The 20,098-nt window shown below is 37.5% G+C and overlaps 1 protein-coding gene across 4 annotated transcripts in view; it reads left to right on the top strand.

Moving 5' to 3' along the window:
- PHKA1 (phosphorylase kinase regulatory subunit alpha 1) overlaps positions 1-20,098 on the top strand; it is a 132,560-nt gene that overhangs the window by 30,937 nt on the left and 81,525 nt on the right. For all 4 annotated transcript variants that reach the window (XM_016943718.4, XM_024353349.3, XM_016943717.4 and 1 more), the window contains exons 6-8: positions 4,501-4,581; positions 13,161-13,259; positions 14,337-14,483. In XM_016943718.4, coding sequence (XP_016799207.1) covers positions 4,501-4,581; positions 13,161-13,259; positions 14,337-14,483 — 327 coding nt within the window. The remainder of the gene's footprint in view (positions 1-4,500; positions 4,582-13,160; positions 13,260-14,336; positions 14,484-20,098) is intronic.

Below are 20,098 nucleotides of genomic sequence, written 5' to 3'. Positions count from 1 at the left end.
TTCAGATTTCCAACTGGCATTATTTCCTTCTGCCTGAAAAACTTTCTTTAACATTTCTTCATTCTTCTAGTGATGAACTATTTCAGCTTTTGTATGCCTGAAGAAATCTTTATTTCATCTTCATATTTGAAAAATATTTTCACTAGGTTTAGAATTTTATGATGGCAGATGTTTTTGTCTTTCAGTACTATAAAAATGTTGTTCCACTTTCTTCTTGCCTGTATTGTTTCTGATGACAAATTTGTTGTCAACCTTATGTTTGTTCCACTACATGAATGTGCCTTTTTCTGCTGTCTGCTTTTAAAAGTTTCTTTTATGGCTGGGCATGGTGGCTCATGCCTGTAATCCCAGCACTTTGGGAGGCCGAGGTGGGTGGATCACCTGAGGTCGGGAGTTTGAGACCAGCCTGACCAACATGGAGAAACCTTGTCTCTACTAAAAATACAAAATTAGCTGGGCGTGGTGGCGCGTGCCTGTAATCCCAGGTACTTGGGAGGCTGAGGCAGGAGAATCGCTTGAACCCTGGAGGTAGAGGTTGCGGTGAGCCAAGATCACACCATTGCACTCCAGCCTGGGCAACAAGAGTGAGACTCTGTCTCAAAAAAAAAAAAAAAAAAAAAAAAAAGTTTCTTTTATTACTGACTTTAAACACTTCGATTATGATATCACTTGGTGTCATTTTCTTCACGTTTCTTCTATTTAGGGTCCATTTAGCTCCATAGATCTGTGCATATATAGTTTTCATCAAAAGTTTTCAGCAATTATTTCTTCATATTGTTTTTATGTTCCCCCCCTTCCTTCGAGTATTCAATAACATGTGTATTAGGCTGTGTGATGTTGTCCCACAGCTCACAGATGTACTGTTTAGTTTTTTAATTCTTTTTTCCCTCTGTGTTTCATTTTGGATAGCTTCTATTACTATGCCTTCGACTTCACTAATCTTTTTATTTACAATGTCTAATTTGTCACTAATCCCACCCAATGTATTTTTCAGCTCAGATACAGTTTTATCGCTAAAAGTTGAATTTCAGTCTATTTTTCTATATTCCATGTATCTACTAAGCTTTCTGAATGTATGGAATATAGTTATAATACATGCTTTAATGTCCTTGTCTGAGTATTCTAACATCTGTGTCAGTTCCAGGTTGGTTTCAGTTGATTGATTTGTCTCATTATGGGCTATATTTTCCTGCTTCTTGGCATGCCTAGTAATTTTTTACTGGATGAAAGACATCATGAATCTTATCATGTTGCATCCTAGATATTGTTGTATTCCTGTAAATATTCCCGAGCTTTGTTCAGGGACCTAGTTAATTTAGTTGAAAACAGTTTAATCCATTATTACTTTTAAAATGTGTTTTGTGGGACCAGAGTCATGTCTAGTCTGGGGCTAGTTATTCTCCACTACATAGGTAAGACACTTCTGAATACTCTACCCCATGCCCCCTGAATTATGAAGTTTTCTAGTCTGGCTAGTTGGAACAGGCACTATTTCTTGTCCTGTGTGAGCACTAGGTATTTTTTCCCTTTAATTCTTTGGGTGGTTCTTTCCCTAGCCTCAAGTAGTTTTCTCACTTACATGCATGCTTCATTATTCTGCTGAATATTTGAGGGGGACCCTCTGCAGATTTCTGTGGTTTTCTGTGTAGCTTTCTCTTCTCCGTTAGTCTGTCCTGCAAATTAGTTACCTTGGTGTATCTGTACTCAGCGCCATTTCCTCAACTCAGGGAGTCTGCCAGGCTCTGTTTAGTTTTCTCCTTCCTGTATAGTGGCCTGCAAACTCTTACAACAGTAAGCTGGGACAGTCATAGGACTCATCCTATTTGCTGCTCTTTCTCAGAAATCACTGTCCTTCATTGTGTGGTGTTCGTTGTATTGAAAACCATTATGTTATAAATAGTTTTTTAGTTGTTGCAGGTGGGAAGGTAAATCTGGAACCTGTGACTTCATATTCACCAGAAGCACAAACCTAACATAGGTAATTTTATGCAAGCAGACATTATTTGTTGACTGATGGCTTTGCTTCTGACACCACAGGCCTGCTGTGGTTCAGTGCGGAAGTTAGGGTTCTTTGGCCTCTCCATTATATCCAATGATTATAACAGTAGAATTATTGATATTTCTGTATTCTCATACTCTAACCTTTGCTGCACAAACTAGAATGGAGCTGGATTGGGGGACAGGTAAGGCCAGTCATGGGTTAAACATGGCTTACCTTCCTGAAACTTCACTTTAACTCAGAGATTTGGCATGAAAAGTAATTAAAGGTAGATACAGAGATATAGATGTGTGTGGGAGGGTGTGTGTTTGTGTGTATGCACATACACATGTGCACATGTCTGTTTCCAAGTTCCATTTAATGAGAGGGCCTAGAAGCAATGACACCTCAGTGACAATAAGTGTACCCAGTGCCCAGGTCTTGGATTCTGACTCTCATTTTCTGATCAAATAAACCAGGACTTCTTATGAAAGTGGTTAATTCCAGGGCTATGGCGGGGAAAATATGAGATAAGATTGGAGCATCTTACAGTGCCAAAAAGTGAAGAAATGTTCAAAAAGGGAGTGTTTTATTTTGTTATGTTTTGTTTTGAGACAGGGCCTCTCTTTGTCACCCTAGGTGACAAAGGCTAGGATTCAGTGGCGCAATCATGGCTTACTTCAGCTTCAACCTCCTGGACTCAAGCTATCTTGCCACTTCATCCTCCCTAGTAGTTGGAACTATAGAAGTACCATCATGCCTGACTAATTAAAAAAAATTGTAGAAACCGGGTCTCACTGTGTTGCCCAGGCTGGTCTCGAACTCCTGGGCTCAAGTGATCCTCCCACCTCAGCCTCCTAAATTGCTGGGATTGCAGGCAGGACCTACCATGTTCAGCCATGCTCAAAAAGGAATAGGCATGTCAAAAGGTCACAGGAGCCAACCTGAAAGAATACCCAATGGCCAAAGCTGGAACAGTTTGAACAACAAAATAAATGGTGATAGTGTTTTATTATAAGCCAGAGAAAAACCTAAATTTCTGTAAGTTCATAGTAATATAAATAACTGAATAAATAAATAAATAAATGGGAGAGAAAGGACAGCTCTTCCTTAGAGAAGAGTTGCAACTAGTGGCTGTAGGAGTAATGAAGAGAACTGGAAAATCACCATTAAAGCACCACTGTAATAATTGTTTCTGGCAAGATCCATCAGTGGATGCTGAATTAGTGGGTTAATGTTTGAGAGAAACAAGGTATTTGCATATTCCTTAAAGTATCTCTCTCAAGATATTTATTAATTACAAACGAAAAAATAGTAACAGTGGAATTGAGAAACCCAGCAGACATCACGTTAACCAAGTGATGAGGGTTAATATCACCAGTAATAAGACGTATCAGCATTGTATATCCCTGCTATGATGCACTGAGAAGAACACAGCATAATGTCTGTAATACATATTCTTGCCTAAAATGCATAATCTCAGTCTAGTCTAATGAGAAAACATTAAGCAAACCCAAATTGAGGAAAATCTACTAAATACCTGATCACTAATCTTCAAAGAGTGTCAAGGTCACAAAAGACAAGACTTGAGGAACTGTCACTGATTAGAAGAGACTTAAAGAAACATGACAAATGCAGCATGAAATTCTGGATTGGATCCTGGAATGTAAAAAGGCCATTGGTGGAAAAAGTGGTAAAATCCAAATAAAGTCCATAGTTTGGTTAATAGTATTGTGCTGATGTTAATTTCTTAGCTTTAACTATTACACTGTGGTTATGTTAGATGTTAACATCAGGGGAAGCTAAGTGAAAGGCATATGGGAACTCTTTGTAGTGTTTTTGCAACTTTTGTATAAGTCTAAAGTTATTCCAAAATAAAAAGTTTTTAAAAGTAATTTTAAAGGCTATATGATTCAGGGGATTTATAGAGCTCTGGCTAAGAGGGTAGGCTTTGGAGTGAGATTCCTTGGATTCTAATCCTGGCTCTGTCACTTATTAACTATGTGACTTTGAGTGAGTCACTTAACTTCTCTTTGCATCATCAGTTTCATCATCTATAAAATGTAAGGATTAAGAAAGATAATGTAAAATGCGTAAATTAGTGCATGGTACATTGTCAGTACCAATAGAGAGTAAAATTAGAATGAATGTTTACAATAAAATATTGGGCTGCTATTTAGGCTCCATCTTGCAGATCTACTGGGTATTTGCTTTAATGAAAAATTTTGAGAAACACCTCTCCAGATAGACAGAGTTATAGTTCTTAGCCCTCCTGATTAACTGTTGAGGAGTCTTCCAATGGCTTGGAGGCCCCAGTAGAATTTAAAGCTATTGGCAAAGTAGCTGCAGGGGCCACCCCACACATTAGCATCTCTTTAACAAGCATTGTGGAGATTATATATATATATATATGGCAAATTAGTTACTCCTAGTGTCTTTTATTCAAGGGTAAACACTTCCTGCATCTAGGAAGTATTTAGTAGTTATGACTTGCTAATTGTATATTGGTTATTTTATGCCAGGACTTCGGGATATGGGAACGTGGAGACAAGACCAACCAAGGGATCTCAGAGTTGAATGCCAGTTCAGTTGGAATGGCAAAGGTAATTTTCCTTTCCTGTTTCTACTAAGTATGGGATAAGGAAGTCTGGTATCCCTTTGTCACAGATAAAACTTAATGTGACTGTGGACCATAATCAAATTAATTATTTAAACCACAGGCAACATTCAGATTCTCCTGTAGAACCATGGATATGTAGATGAAAACTTTCATAAGCTGCAGATTTGATATCCAACTGCTTTTGTGGCATGTCTCTACTTATATTATGTGCCATAAGGACTTGAAAGGACTTAAACTAAACTTATCATCTCTACCATTACAAAAACAAGCAAAAGAAGGCTTTTATTCCTTTCATTTACCAGTTGACCAAGCTTTATATCAAGGAATCATCTTTCAATCCTCTATCCTCTTTATTTTCCTCCATCCCCCAAATCATCATCATCATCATCATTAGCAGCAGCAGCATTACTGTTCAACTTGGCTCTACTTTTTCATCCTACCCACTATTGTCTTCTCTGGAAACAACAAGAAGACATACAATAAGATAGCAGGAATAAGATCAAACATATCCATTATGAGAAATATGCATGATTTAGTCTGTCCTACTAATATGCAAAGATATAGATTGATTTTAAAAATAAAAGGAAATCCAATATATGCTGTCTATAAGAGCTCTAATATAACAAAATGATACAGAAAGGTTAAAAACAGAAGGATGAGCAAAATACAGTCTGACAAGCATAAAAAAGAGCTAGGGTGACTATGTGAATGTCAAGTGAAGTAGAATTCAAAGTAAAAAATATTGCATGGAACAGAGAGGACAAAGGGAGTCACAATAGAATTTTATTCCATTTTTTTATTTTATTTATTTTTATTTTATTTATTTATTATTATTATTTTTTGAGACGGAGTCTCACCCTGCTGCCCAGGCTGGAGTGCAGTGGCACGATCTTGGCTCACTGCAACCTCCACCTCCTGGGTTCAAGAGATTCTCCTGCCTCAGCCTCCCGAGTAGCTGGGACTACAGGCATCTGCCACCATGCCCAGCTAACTTTTTTTTTTTTTTTTTAGTAGAGACAGGGTTTTGCCATGTTGATGAGGCTGGTCTTGAACTCCTGACCTCAGGTGATCCATCTGCCTTGGCCTCCCAAAGTGCTGGGATTACAGGCATGAGCCACTGCACCCAGCCTAACAATCTCATAGTGCACTGAACAACATAACCAAACATCCTTCTATGTCATTTCACACAGACAAATTTAGTTCATTCTTTTCAGCTGCTATACAGTATTTAATAATTGCTCCATTGACAGAATTGTCTTTATTTTTTAACATTCTAGATAATGCTTTAGTGAAGATCCTTGTACATACATCCAGGTAAATTTACACAAATATTTTTATAGGAAAAATTCCTCAAAGTGGAACCCTTAGGTTAAGGGATGTATACTTTTAAATTGCCCTTCAGATATGAACAGACACTTCTCAAAAGAAGACATTTAGGCAGCCAAAAGACACATGAAAAAATGCTCATCATCACTGGCCATCAGAGAAATGCAAATCAAAACCGTAGTGAGATACCATCTCACACCAGTTAGAATGGCGATCATTAAAAAGTCAGGAAACAACAGGTGCTGGAGAGGATGTGGAGAAATAGGAACACTTTTACACTGTTGGTGGGACTGTAAACTAGTTCAACCATTGTGGAAGTCAGTGTGGCGATTCCTCAGGGATCTAGAACTAGAAATACCATTTGACCCAGCCATCCCATTACTGGGTATATACCCAAAGGATTATAAATCATGCTGCTATAAAGACACATGCACACATATGTTTATTGTGGCACTATTCACAATAGCAAAGACTTGGAACCAACCCACATGTCCAACAATGATAGACTGGCTTAAGAAAATGTGGCACATATACACCATGGAATACTATGCAGCCATAAAAAATGATGAGTTCATGTCCTTTGTGGGGACATGGATGAAGCTGGAAACCATCATTCTCAGCAAACTATACCAAGGACAAAAATCCAAGCACCACATGTTCTCACTCATAGGTGGGAATTGAACAATGAGAACACATGGACACAGGAAGGGGGAACATCACACACCGGGGCCTGTTGCGGGGTGGGGAAAGTGGGGAGGGATAGCATTAGGAGATATACCTAATGTTAAATGAGGAGTTAATGTGTGCAGCACACCAATATGGCACATGTATACATATGTAACAAACCTGCACGTTGTGTACATGTACCCTAAAACTTAAAGTATAATAAAAAAAAATTTCAAATGAAAAAAAAAATAAATTGCCCTTCAAAAATATTTCCACTAGTTTACATTTCCCCATCCTCATATGATAGATATATGTCATTATGTACCATAGATGTCATTTTTCTTTTCTTTTTTTTTTAATCATATGCTGTTTCTTTCAGTGAATAAAAGTGTTTGACAGAGAAATACCTTTGGAAACAAATATTGAGAACATGTTATTACAACCTGTTTCTTTTTGCACTGGTACTTATTATTACAAATTTACATATAGAGCTTTTTTGCCACTTTTCTCAAACTCTCACTACCTGGATATTATCAATATTTTTGTATATTTGATTTAAAGTTTTTTACCATTTAAACTTTTTTACTTTTTATTTTGTAATCATTTGTGACTTAGAGGAAAGTTATAATAATTGTACAAAGAATTCCTATATAGTACCCTTCACTCAAGTTCCCTACTTGTTAATATTTGCTTTATCTTTTTCTCTGATTAAACAAAACAAACACACAAACACACAATTGTTTTTTTCTGAACCAGTAGAGAGTACATTGCAGACATGATGCCCCATTACTCCTAAATATTTCAGTGTGAATTTCCTCAAGGACTCTTTTATAACCATGATACAAGCATCAAAATCAGGAAATGAACACTGGCATGATACTGCCACCTAATTGATATAGCCCATTCAAGTTTATTTAGTTGTCCCAATAATGTGATTTATAGCAAAAAAAAAAAAATCCTTTTGATCCAGGATCCAGTCTAAGATAACATATTACGTTTAATTGTAATGTCTCTTTAGGCTTCTTCCGTCTGAAACAGTGCCTCAGTCCTTACTTGTCTTTCATGACCTTAGCATTTTTGAAGAGCATAGGCCAGTTATTTTACAGAATGTTCCTCGATTTGATTTTGTGTGATATTTCCTCACAATTAGATTCAGGTTATGTGTTTTTGGCAAGAATACCACAGAGGTGATGCTGTGTCCTTAGTTTATCATCAGGAAGCACATGATGTGAATTTGTCCCATTACTGTTGATGTTATCTTTTATGACTTCATTAAGGTGGTATCTGCCAGGTTTCTCCACTGTAAATTTTCTATTTTCCCTTTGTAATTGCTGTGACTTGAATGTTTGTGGTCCCCCCTCACCAAAATTCGTATTGAAACTTAATTACCAATGTAGCAGTATTGAGAGGTGGAGCCTTTAAGCCGTGACTGGATCATAAGGGTTCTTCCCTCATGAATGCATTAATCAATTCATGGATTAATGGATTAGTGAGTTATCATGGGAATGGGACTGGTGGCTTTATAAGAAAAGGAAGAGACACTTGAGCTAGCACACTCAGGCCCCCTCATCATCTGATACCCCATTCCACCTTGGGACTCTGCAGAGTTTCTACCCGCCAGAAGCCCTCACCAGATGGGGCCCCTTGACATTGGACTTATCAGCATGATGAACGGGAGCCAGGTGCTGTTCCTCAAGACAATGGAGGAAAGACCCCAAGGCATTTCAGAGATCTTAGATGCTGCCTTTTCCATCACAGGCCCAAAGGCCTAGGAGGGCAGAATAGTTTCAGGGGACAGGCCTGGGGTGTTCTTTATGGGCTGTGCCCAGGACTGCCTTGGAACTGTACTCCCGGCACCCCTGCTTCAGTGTTCACTCAGCTCATGCCACTACTCCAAAAGGTCCAAGTGATAAACCTTGAAGGTATCCATGTGGTGTTAATTCTGCAGGCCCACAGAATGCAAGAGCTGCAGAAGCATGACAGTTTCCACCTGGATCTCAAAGGATATATAAAACAGCTTCTGTCCTGAATGGTATTGCCTAGGTTTTCTTCTAGGGTTTTTATGGTTTTAGGTCTAACATTTAAGTCTTTAATCCATTTTGAATTAATTTTTGTATAAGGTGTAAGGAAGGGATCCAGTTTCAGCTTTCTACATATGGCTAGCCAGTTTTCCCAGCACCATTTATTAAATAGGGAATCCTTTCCCCATTGCTTGTTTTTGTCAGGTTTGTCAAAGATCAGATAGTTGTAGATATGCAGCATTATTTCTGAGGGCTCTGTTCTGTTCCATCGGTCTATATCTCTGTTTTGGTACCAGTACCATGCTGTTTTGGTTACTGTAGCCTTGTAGTATAGTTTGAAGTCAGGTAGCGTGATGCCTCCAGCTTTGTTCTTTTGGCTTAGGATTGACTTGGCGACGCGGGCTCTTTTTTGGTTCCATATGAACTTTAAAGTAGTTTTTTCCAATTCTGTGAAGAAAGTCATTGGTAGCTTGATGGGGATGGCAGTGAATCTATAAATTACTTTGGGCAGTATGGCCATTTTCCCGATATTGATTCTTCCTACCCATGAGCATGGAATGTTCTTCCATTTGTTTGTATCCTCTTTTATTTCATTGAGTAGTGGTTTGTAGTTCTCCTTGAAGAGGTCCTTCACATCCCTTGTAAGTTGGATTCCTAGGTATTTTATTCTCTTTGAAGCAATTGTGAATGGGAGTTCACTCATGATTTGGCTCTCTGTTTGTCTGTTATTGGTGTATAAGAATGCTTGTGATTTTTGTACATTGATTTTCTATCCTGAGACTTTGCTGAAGTTGCTTATCAGCTTGAGGAGATTTTGGGCTGAGACGATGGGGTTTTCTAGATATACAATCATGTCATGTGCAAACAGGGACAATTTGACTTCCTCTTTTCCTAATTGAATACCCTTTATTTCCTTCTCCTGCCTGATTGCCCTGGCCAGAACTTCCAACACTATGTTGAATAGGAGTGGTGAGAGAGGGCATCCCTGTCTTGTTCCAGTTTTCAAAGGGAATGCTTCCTGTTTTTGCCCATTCAGTATGATACTGGCTGTGGGTTTGTCATAAATAGCTCTTATTATTTTGAGATACGTCCCATCAATACCTAATTTATTGAGAGTTTTTAGCATGAAGCGTTGTTGAATTTTGTCAAAGGCCCTTTTTGCATCTATTGAGATAATCATGCGGTTTTTGTCTTTGGTTCTGTTTATATGCTGGATTACGTTTATTGATTTGCGTATGTTGAACCAGCCTTGCATCCCAGGGATGAAGCCCACTTGATCATGGTGGATAAGCTTTTTGATGTGCTGCTGGATTTGGTTTACCAGTATTTTATTGAGGATTTTTGCATCGATGTTCATCAGGGATATTGGTCTAAAATTCTCTTTTTTCGTTGTGTCTCTGCCAGGCTTTGGTATCAGGATGATGCTGGCCTCATAAAATGAGTTAGGGAGGATTCCCTCTTTTTCTATTGGTTGGAATAGTTTCAGAAGGAATGGTACCAGCTCCTCTTTGTACCTCTGGTAGAATTCGGCTGTGAATCCAGCTGGTCCTGGACTTTTTTTGGTTGGTAAGCTATCCTTCACGTCTAAAACACCAAAAGCAATGGCAACAAAAGCCAAAATTGACAAATGGGATCTAATTCAACTAAAGAGCTTCTGTACAGCAAAAGAAACTACCATCAGAGTGAACAGGCAACCTACAGAATGGGAGAAAATTTTTGCAACCTACTCATCTGACAAAGGGCTAATATCCAGAATCGACAATGAACTCAAAGAAATTTACAAGAAAAAAACAACCCCATCAAAAAGTGGGCAAAGGATATGAACAGACACTTCTCAAAAGAAGACATTTATGCCACCAAAAAACATGAAAAAATGCTCATCATCACTGGCCATCAGAGAAATGCAAATCAAAACCACAATGAGATACCATCTCACGCCAGTTAGAATGGTGATCATTAAAAAGTCAGGAAACAACAGGTGCTGGAGAGGATGTGGAGAAATAGGAACACTTTTACACTGTTGGTGGGACTGTAAACTAGTTCAACCATTGTGGAAGTCAGTGTGGCGATTCCTCAGGGATCTAGAACTAGAAATACCATTTGACCCAGCCATCCCATTACTGGGTATATACCCAAAGGATTATAAATCATGCTGCTATAACGACACGTGCACCCGTATGTTTATAGCCGCACTATTCACAATAGCAAAGACTTGGAACCAACCCACATGTCCAACAATGATAGTCTGGATTAAGAAAATGTGGCACATATACACCATGGAATACTATGCAGCCATAAAAAATGATGAGTTCATGTCCTTTGTAGGGACATGGATGAAGCTGGAAACCATCATTCTCAGCAAACTATCACAGGGACAAAAAACCAAATAACGCATATTCTCACTCATAGGTGGGAATTGAACAATGAGAACACATGGACACAGGAAGGGGAACATCATACACCGGGGCCTGTTGTGGGGTGCGGGGAGGGGGGAGGGATACCATTAGGAGATATACCTAATGCTAAATGACAAGTTACTGGGTGCAGCACACCAACATGGCACATGTATACATATGTAACTAACCTGCATGTTGTGCACATGTACCCTAAAACTTAAAGTATAATAGTAATAAAATTAAAAACAACAACAACAACAACAACAACAAAAAAGAAAAACAGCTTCTGGGCCCAGGCAGAGACTTGTCACAGGGGTGGAACCACAACAGAGAGCCCCTGCTAGAGCAACACTGAAGCAGAAACATGGGGTTGCAGCTTCCACAGAGAGTTCCCACTAGGGCAGGACCACCACTGGAATGCCAGAACTGTGGAGTCACTGGCAGCATGCAAGGTCTGCCTGAGAAAGCTTCAGATACCAGACTGCAACCCATAGAAGCAGCCACCTGTGCTGTACCCATCAAAGCCATAGGGGCAGGGCTGCCTGAGGCCTTAGAGACCCAATCCCAACCTGAGCGCAGAGTCAAAAGGGATTATTCTTCAGCTTTCAGATTTAATGTCTGCTATGCTGGGTTTAAGACTTGCTTTAAGCCTGTTACTGCTTTCTTTTTGCCTGTTTCTCTCTTTTAGAATGGAAATATCTCTGTCTGTCTTATGCCTGTACCACCATTGTATCTTGAAAGTTGATAACTTGTTTTGATTTCAGACTCACGGGTGAGATTTTGGACTTTTGAGTCTTATCCTTGGTGCTGGAATGAATTAAGACTTTGAGGCTATGGGGTTAGAATGAATGTATTTATATGTGAGAAGGACATGAGTTTGGTGAGGGTAAGGAGTAGAATAGTAAGGCAGTAATTAATGAGTATTTTGTGCCTGGCCAACTTCTACTTACCCTATAGGTCTCAGTTTAGGTGTCATTTCTTCAGGGAAGACTTTCAAAACTGCCTTCTACCCCCAAGACTAGGTCAAGTCTGCCCTTTAATTGAGGAATTACAGATAACTAATAAATACTAGAAATAATATTCAATCTTGTTAACAATTTAATGCATATGAATGCAACAGATATACCATTTTTTAATCACATTAGGAAAAAATGTTAAGATAATACATTGTTTGCATTAAGGAAGGTATTGTCATATACTGCTAGTGATAGCTATGTTGGTACAACTTGCAAGAAAAGCAATTTAGCATTATGTCTTAAAAATTATTCATACTCTTTTACCCAATGATTCTACTTCAGGGAATTGATGCTTACAAAATAACTCAAAATGAATACAAAGAGTTATTTTATTAGCTTGACAGTCATTATTGAGAGCCTACCGTATGCCATGGTTTGTGCTAGATATTAGTGAAGACATTATCCCTGACCTCAAGGAATTTGTAATTTAGCAAGAGATGTTTATCAAAGTTCTATTTCTAATAGCACAAAATTAAAGGCGACCTAAATTTCCAAGAATTGGTAAATGGCTAAATATACTTTATTATAGCCATATGAGATAATAGTATGTCAAAATAGTGTTTGTAATGTGGAAAAATACTTACACTATATTATTAATTGTAAAAAGTAGGATACCAGATGTGATCTCAACTGTACACAAATAGACATAGAAAAAACTAATAAAAAAACATGTCAAAAATGTTAAAAGTGGTTGTTTTGGGTGATTTTCTTGCCCTCTCTGTACTTTACTGTGTTTTCAAAGTATTCTATAAGGAGTGTGTTTTACTTTTATGATCAAAAATATATTTAGAAAAGTAAGAAATAAATAAATAAATTCTATTTTAAAAAACATAATATCTCATTTATATGTGGAATCTAAAGAAGTTGAACTCATGGAAGGAGAGAGTACAATGATGGTTAAGTATGATACTTAACTTGATAGTGCTACAGACTCCTTTTTAACTTTCTCTGAGACAATATGGGAGACAAAGAAAAACTCAGAATGCCCTGGGAATAAATAATGTTATTGTATTATATATTCTGTCAGACATATTCAAAAGTGACATCATGTGTGTTGATAAGATACTGGGATATAGGGAGAAGAAATATATATCTTTCTAATGCTAAACTTGTCCATTTCTTTCTTGTTCCTCACAGGCAGCCCTGGAAGCATTAGATGAACTAGATCTGTTTGGTGTGAAAGGTGGGCCTCAATCAGTTATCCATGTCCTGGCTGATGAAGTACAGCACTGCCAGGTAAGATATTATGGAAAATGGAAATAGCAAATTTTATTCTTGCCCAGACTCAGATTTAAGCATGAGCTTTAGATTAAGGATAGCTGAATGAGAGACAGTGCATCATCTGATTAATTACCATGTACCAAAAATATATTTAGCAAGCATACTATACTGATATAAGCCAAATATAGCATGGGCTATAAAATAGATCATAGTCCTGTTCTCTAGCCAAAGGTTATAAAGGGATCCCACCATACTATGTGGAATTATCCACCACTATCATATCAAAGGGATATGGTCTCTCTTTCTGAGTATCTCCTTTTCTAAATATATAAAGAAAACCAGAGATGATGGATTTGTAGTATTCTTGTTAGTGTTTCTGAAGCATTCTCTTGTTCCTGGTTGGCTCTAGGCTTAGATATTTGGAGATTAGACTTTAAGTGGCAAATATGTATTTTTAGTTTTGTTTAGGATTACTCTCCATATTGAAAGATTAAGGTTTTTCTCATTGGCATGAGGAATTTTCTCCTTTCCTTCAAACCCTGATTAGATACCATAGGGTCCTATTGAATATAAACTCATCTCCAATTTTAAAAACACAAAATTTCCCAGAGGAAAAAAGTAGGTCAGAAGTAGAGGAGCTGAACCTTCCCTATCCTGCTTCTTAGCAGCTGTGTTTTCTCTTGACTTTATTCTTAAGTAGTTGCTAATGGAGCAACAGAACTGTGGGTGGTATAATAATGTTAGAATATTCCTTATCTGTGAGTAACTGGTTAAGAATCAGGATAGGGAAGTATTGAGAGCAGAATTAAGACAAGGGATGATTTACAGAAATTGCTGGTTTTCTAAGTTCTAACTATTGAGTAATGTCTAGATTTTCTTGTGAATGGTCCTCTTCTACATAAATCTTTTGAAACTAAAGCTATTAGTTTTACAATGCTAAGGTATGTACTAACCTACTTAAAATAGATAAAGAATGTTCTTTTCTATTTTGTCAAACATATTCAAAAGTGATATCATGTGTGTTGATAAGATATTGGGGTAAAGGGAGAAGAAATACATCCTTTTATATAAACTTAACTTCTTTTCTCTTAGTCTATCCTAAATTCACTACTGCCCCGTGCTTCAACATCAAAAGAGGTTGATGCTAGTCTACTCTCAGTGGTTTCCTTCCCTGCCTTTGCAGTAGAGGATAGCCAGTTGGTGGAGCTCACAAAACAGGAAATCATCACCAAGCTTCAGGTATGTCCCTATGTGCCTTTGTTTTCTTTAAGGCTGTGACTTTAAGGATAAATTGTGCCTTTGGGGGCCTTAAGTATGACCTGTGTCTGTGATTTCAAGAAACCTTTAAGTTTTCTGAGTTGTCTTTATAGTTTCTTTTAAAAGTGTTAAAGCTTCTACAGCCATTCCTGGTAGCAATGCAGGGTGGTACACCCACTTTAGAAAACAGTTTGGCAGTTTCTTATAAATTTAATCATACACCCGCCTTATAACCCAACTATGTCATCCTAGAAATCTACCCTACAGAAATGAAAACTTATGCTCACAAAAAAATCTGCACACAAATGTTTACAGCAGCTTTATTCATAATTGCCAAAAACTGGAAAAAACCTTCAACAGAGGAAGGGATAAACAAATTACACTATATTCATGCAGTAGAATACTGCTCAACAATAAAAAGATACAAGGTACCAACTTGATCAGATTTAATCAGGGTGTATAATCTTTTTGATGTGCTGTTGGATTTGTTTTGACAGTATTTTGTTGAGGATTTTTGCATCTATGTTCATCAGGGATATTGGCCCATGGGTTTTTTGTTGTTCTTGTGTCCTCGTCAGTTTTGGTTTCAGGGTACTGCTGGCCTTGTAGTGAGTTTGGAAGAATTCCCTCCCCTTCAATTTACTGGAGTAGTTTGGTTTTAGCTCTTTAAAAGTTTGGTAGAACTCAGCAATAAAGCCATCCATTCCTGGACTTTTCTTCATCGGAGTACATTTTATTACTGATTCAGTCCCATTACTCATTATTTGTCTTTTCAGGTTTTCTATTTCTTCTTGGTTCAATCTTGGTAGGTTGTATGTGTCCAGAAATGTATCTGTTTTCTCTAGAGTTTCCAATTTCTTGGCATATACTTATTGATAATAGTCTCTAATAATCCTTTGTATTTCTGTGGTATCGGTTATAATGTCTCTTTTTTATTTCTTATTTTATTTACTTGGGTCTTTTATTCTTAGTCTGGCTGATGGTTTGCCAATTTTGTTTATTTAAAAAACTTTTCATTTTGTTGATCTTTTGTATTTTTTGGCCTTAATTTCACTTATTTCTAGTTTGGTCTTTGTTATTTCTTTCCTTCTATTAATTTTGGGTTCTGTTTGTTCTTTTCTAATTCCTTGAGGTTCATCATTAGGTTGTTTATTTCAAATCTTTCTACTATTTTGATGTAGGCATTTATTGCCATAAACTTCCTTCTTAGTACTGCTTTTGCTGTATCCCATAGGTTTTGGGATGTTATGTTTCCATTTTCGTTTATTTTAAGAAATTTTAAAATTTCTTTCTTAATTTCTTCATTGACTCGTTGGTCATTGAGGAGCATGTTGTTTAATTTCTGTGTATTTGTACAGTTTCAAAAGTTTCTCTTGTTATTGATTTCTAGTTTTCATTGCAGTCAGAAAAGATAATTGATAAAGATTTCAATTTTTTAAAGTTTGTTGAGACATGTTTTATCACCTAACATATGATCAATCCTGGAGAATGTTCCATGTGCTAATGTATTTTCTGTACCTGTTGGATGAAATGCCCTGTAAATGTCTGTTAGGTCCATTTGGTCTATAATGTAGTTTAAATCTGGTATTTCTTTGTTGATTTTCTGTATAAATGATCTATCTAATGCTAAGAGTAGAATGTTGAAGTCTCCCACTATTATTGTACTGGAGTCTAACTCTCCTTTTAGATCTAATAATATTTGGTTTATATATCTGAATGCTGCAATGTTAGGTGCATATATATTTACAATTATTATAACCTCTTGCTGAATTGATGCTTTTATTATTATATAATGACCTTCTTTGTCTCTTTTTACTTTCAACTTAAAGCCTATTTTATCTGATATAAGTATAGCTACTCCTGCTTGCTTTTGGTTTGTATTTGCATGGAACATCTTTTTCCATTCCTTCCAGTTTAGTCTATGTGTGTCTTTACAGGTGAAGTGACTTTCTTGTAGGCATCATGTGAGTCTTGTTATCCATTCAGCCAATCTACATCTAAATTGAGAAATTTAATCTATTTACATTCAAGGTTATTATTGATAAATGAGGACTTTCTCCTGTTATTTTGTTAATTGTTTTCTGGTTGTTTTGTATATCCTTTGTTCCTTTCTTCCTCTCTTATTGTTTATCTTTACAGTTTGGTGGTTTTCTGTAGTGATAAGGCTTGATTCCTTTCTCTTTCTCTTTCTCCTTTCTGTATGTGCCCTTTCTGTATGTGCTCCTTTCTGTATGTACTAGTGAGTTTTATACTTTTGCATGTTTTCATGATGATAGTTATCATACGTTCACTTCCAGTTGTAGAACTCCCTTAGGCATTTCTTGTAAGGCTGGTCTAATTCTGGGTATAGTGTTCTTGCCTGACAGGTTTTTTTTTTTTTTTTTTTTTTTCAGCTCTTAGAATATATCATCTCATTCTCTTCCAGCCTGTGAGATTACTATTGAGAAATCTGTTGCTAGTCTAATGAAGATTCCCTTATATGTAACTTTATGCTTTTCTCTTGCTGTTTTTAAAATTTTCTCTTTGTCTTTGACTTTTGACATTTTGACTATAATGCACCTTTGAGAGAACATTTTTTGGTTTGAATCTATTTGGGAACTTTGAGTTTCCTGGATCTGGATATCCATATTTTTCCCAAGAATTGGGAATTTTTCAGCTATTATTTCATCAAATAGGTTTTCTGCACATTTTCCCATCTCTTGTCTTTCTAAAACTTCCATAATGTGATTATTTGTTTGCTTTATGGTGTTCTGCAAGTCCTATAGGCTTGTTTCATTCTTTTTTATTCGTTTTTTTTTTGTATGCCTGGTTTATTTCAAAAGATCTGCCTCCAAGTTCAGAAATTCTTCTGCTTGATCTCATCTGTTGAAGCTCTCGATTGTGTTTTTTATTTCATTAATTGAATTCTTCTGCGTTAAAGTTTGTTTTTTAAATAATATCTGTTGAATTTCTCATCAGATCATGAATTGTTTTCCTGATTTTATTATCTATCTTTATTCTTTTATATCTTGCTGGGTTTCCTTAAGATCATAATTTTGAGTTTCTTTTATAACATTTCATAAATTTCCTTTTCTTTGAGATCTGTTACTAGATAATTATTACGTCCCTTTGGATGTGTCATGTTTCCTTGCCTTTTCATGTTTCTTGTGTCCCTGAATTGATATATGCACATCTGGTGGAGCAGGTACCTCTTCCAATTTATGGAGCAGCTTTGATAGGGAAAGACTTTCCTGGAGATGGGTCCTAAGGTGTTGGTTTAGGTAGGATACACTGGCTTTGGTTCTAGGTGGACACAGTTATTATAGTCTCTGTGCAGTTTCTTGAGCTGTAATCCACATAATTGATGTTTGTGAGTACCTCAATGGCCTAGGCTGCAGGAGTTGTGAGTGTGGTGGGTAGCTTTGCTAGGGGTGGGCTCCTGAACAGACTGATTTCTGGGCCTGGGGTGTAGACATGCATGAGGAGAAGGGCTGCCAGACTGTTTTTCTAGCCAAGGTCATAGGCACATGGCAGGTCAGCTGGTTCAGAGACTGGTTTGCCAACCAGGGGCAGGGCTGCTGGGCTATTTCTGTGCCCGGGGGCATGGGACTTGGGAACTGGCTTGCCAGGGGTGGAGCCACTGGGCTGTTTCTCTGACCAGGGACATGGGTCCGTCAGGCTGTTTGTCCGTCAGGCTGGTCCAGGGTTGGCTTTCTACTATGCAGGACCAGAGTCATGGCCATTCCTGGGGCCAGGCTTCGAGCAGCTGAGGTCATGGCACTGCAGCCACCTGCGTGGGGTTCGTGAAATGATGGCAAAGAGTCAAGGTTGGAGAGGCACAATGGCTACTGGCCCCCAGAGTAGGGGGGCCAACTACTGCACTCCTGCAGTAGCTCCAGTTTCAAGATGGCACTGTACTGCAGCAGCTTTGGTCATGAGAAATAGGAAGTGCACAACATGTACTTGTACTCTGGAGTAATATAGTTGTGTGAATTCTAGGCAGCTCCCCAAACTGGGCTCAGCACTTGGGAGGACTGTAGGATTCTCCTATAGTAAGGACTGCAGGTGTCTGGGCTGGCATTGAGGGACGGTGGGAGCCTTTTGCTTACCTTTTCCCTGCAAGGGGAAGTCCCTCCTGTCTCTGAGCCAATCCCAATAGGGGAGATGGGGCAGCAGAGCCACGGTGCCTCGCTCTCCTCTCTATGCTGCCATCCTGGGCTTTTCTACTTCACAGGGTTCTTGCTGCCAGTCACTTGCTACACCACAGTGCTCTCCCTCAGACACTCCACTTGAATTTTAGTTGTTTATTAGTTGTTTTGGTCCTTTTTTGTGGGGAAGACAAGCACCAGGCACCTCTAGTCAGCCATCGTGCTCTATGTTGATTCTTTTTTTTTTTTTTTTTTTTTGGTCAGTACATTCCAAACATGTGTAACCAATGAACATGGCCTAGGGGTTTTTTTTGTTTTTTTTTTTAATTGGTATTCACTTCAGTAACTTCAATCCACAGATACAAGCAGTATATAACCAGAAAGTTACAAGTAAACACAGATTATACATGCACATTTCTGTACAAAGGTCACATGTGCAGGTACATGAATTAGAAGCGCGCATCTAGGATTATGGCCAAACTGTTTTTAAGATGCAGAAATATAAAATTACATCTTGAAAATATGAAGAGGTGGTCTACACACTTCAAAAATCAAATGTTGCTTACACCAGAGATGTATGACGATTACAGGATTCAAGTGACAAGCAATAAGATCTCAAAAATTAGTACTGGTCAAAGAGAATGGGAATATTTTTACGTTTCACTGAAAATATTGACTACTAGAATACAAAATCTAGCAGGAACTCAGGGGAAAAAATACAAAATCTAAAGCCAATTACTTAATATTTCTTATTACCTAAACAACAGCATGACATTTACAGAAAACTGCACCTGCATTTGAATTGCCAATCTCATTTTAATGAAGTTCTCCAAAAATGAAATGCAACCAAAAAATGGTCAAACTCCAGATGAAAAGTTTGCAAGGCTCAGATTAAAACATGGAATGTTTCAGATGAAAGTAATAAAAATACTATTGGTTTTGTTCTTTATTAAATGGAATCAAATACTGACATTTCTTTGAAGCTTGGAACTGCTAAATTTCATTTTCCCAAATGGTTCTGCATTTTTTTCTTAGTGGTGCAAGTTGTCTTAAGTAGCTTATGAAGTCAATCTCTACAAATAACTTCTATAAAACAACTATTCATTAATCGTATGTATTTTTTTGCTATAACACTTAACACATGAACAGACATTATTTCTCCACCAAAACAAAAGAGTACAATAGTTTTCTTCTGTCAGTATTGTATTTAAAAAAGGTTAACATTAAACACAAAGAACCATTATTTTCTTTGAAACCCTTAAATCTTCTTGCACATCTTAAGTTGCCTTCTTCTGTCTGCATTCTTCTGCCAATTTATTCAGAAATTTATTTAATTTCTCATAATGAGGAAGGCTGCTGCAATGAGTATTCTTTGCAACTTCTTTTGTATAAAAGAGTGAACATAGCTTACCATAAAGCCCTGTTTTAGGTATCACATAGTCTATACCAACAGGAACATTGGGCTGTTAT

The sequence above is a fragment of the Pan troglodytes genome, chromosome X, assembly GCF_028858775.2.
Source record: "Pan troglodytes isolate AG18354 chromosome X, NHGRI_mPanTro3-v2.0_pri, whole genome shotgun sequence".
Classification (NCBI taxonomy): Eukaryota; Metazoa; Chordata; class Mammalia; order Primates; family Hominidae; genus Pan; species Pan troglodytes.
Note: the sequence above shows the minus strand (reverse complement) of the source record. Positions and strands in the feature narration are given on the sequence as shown.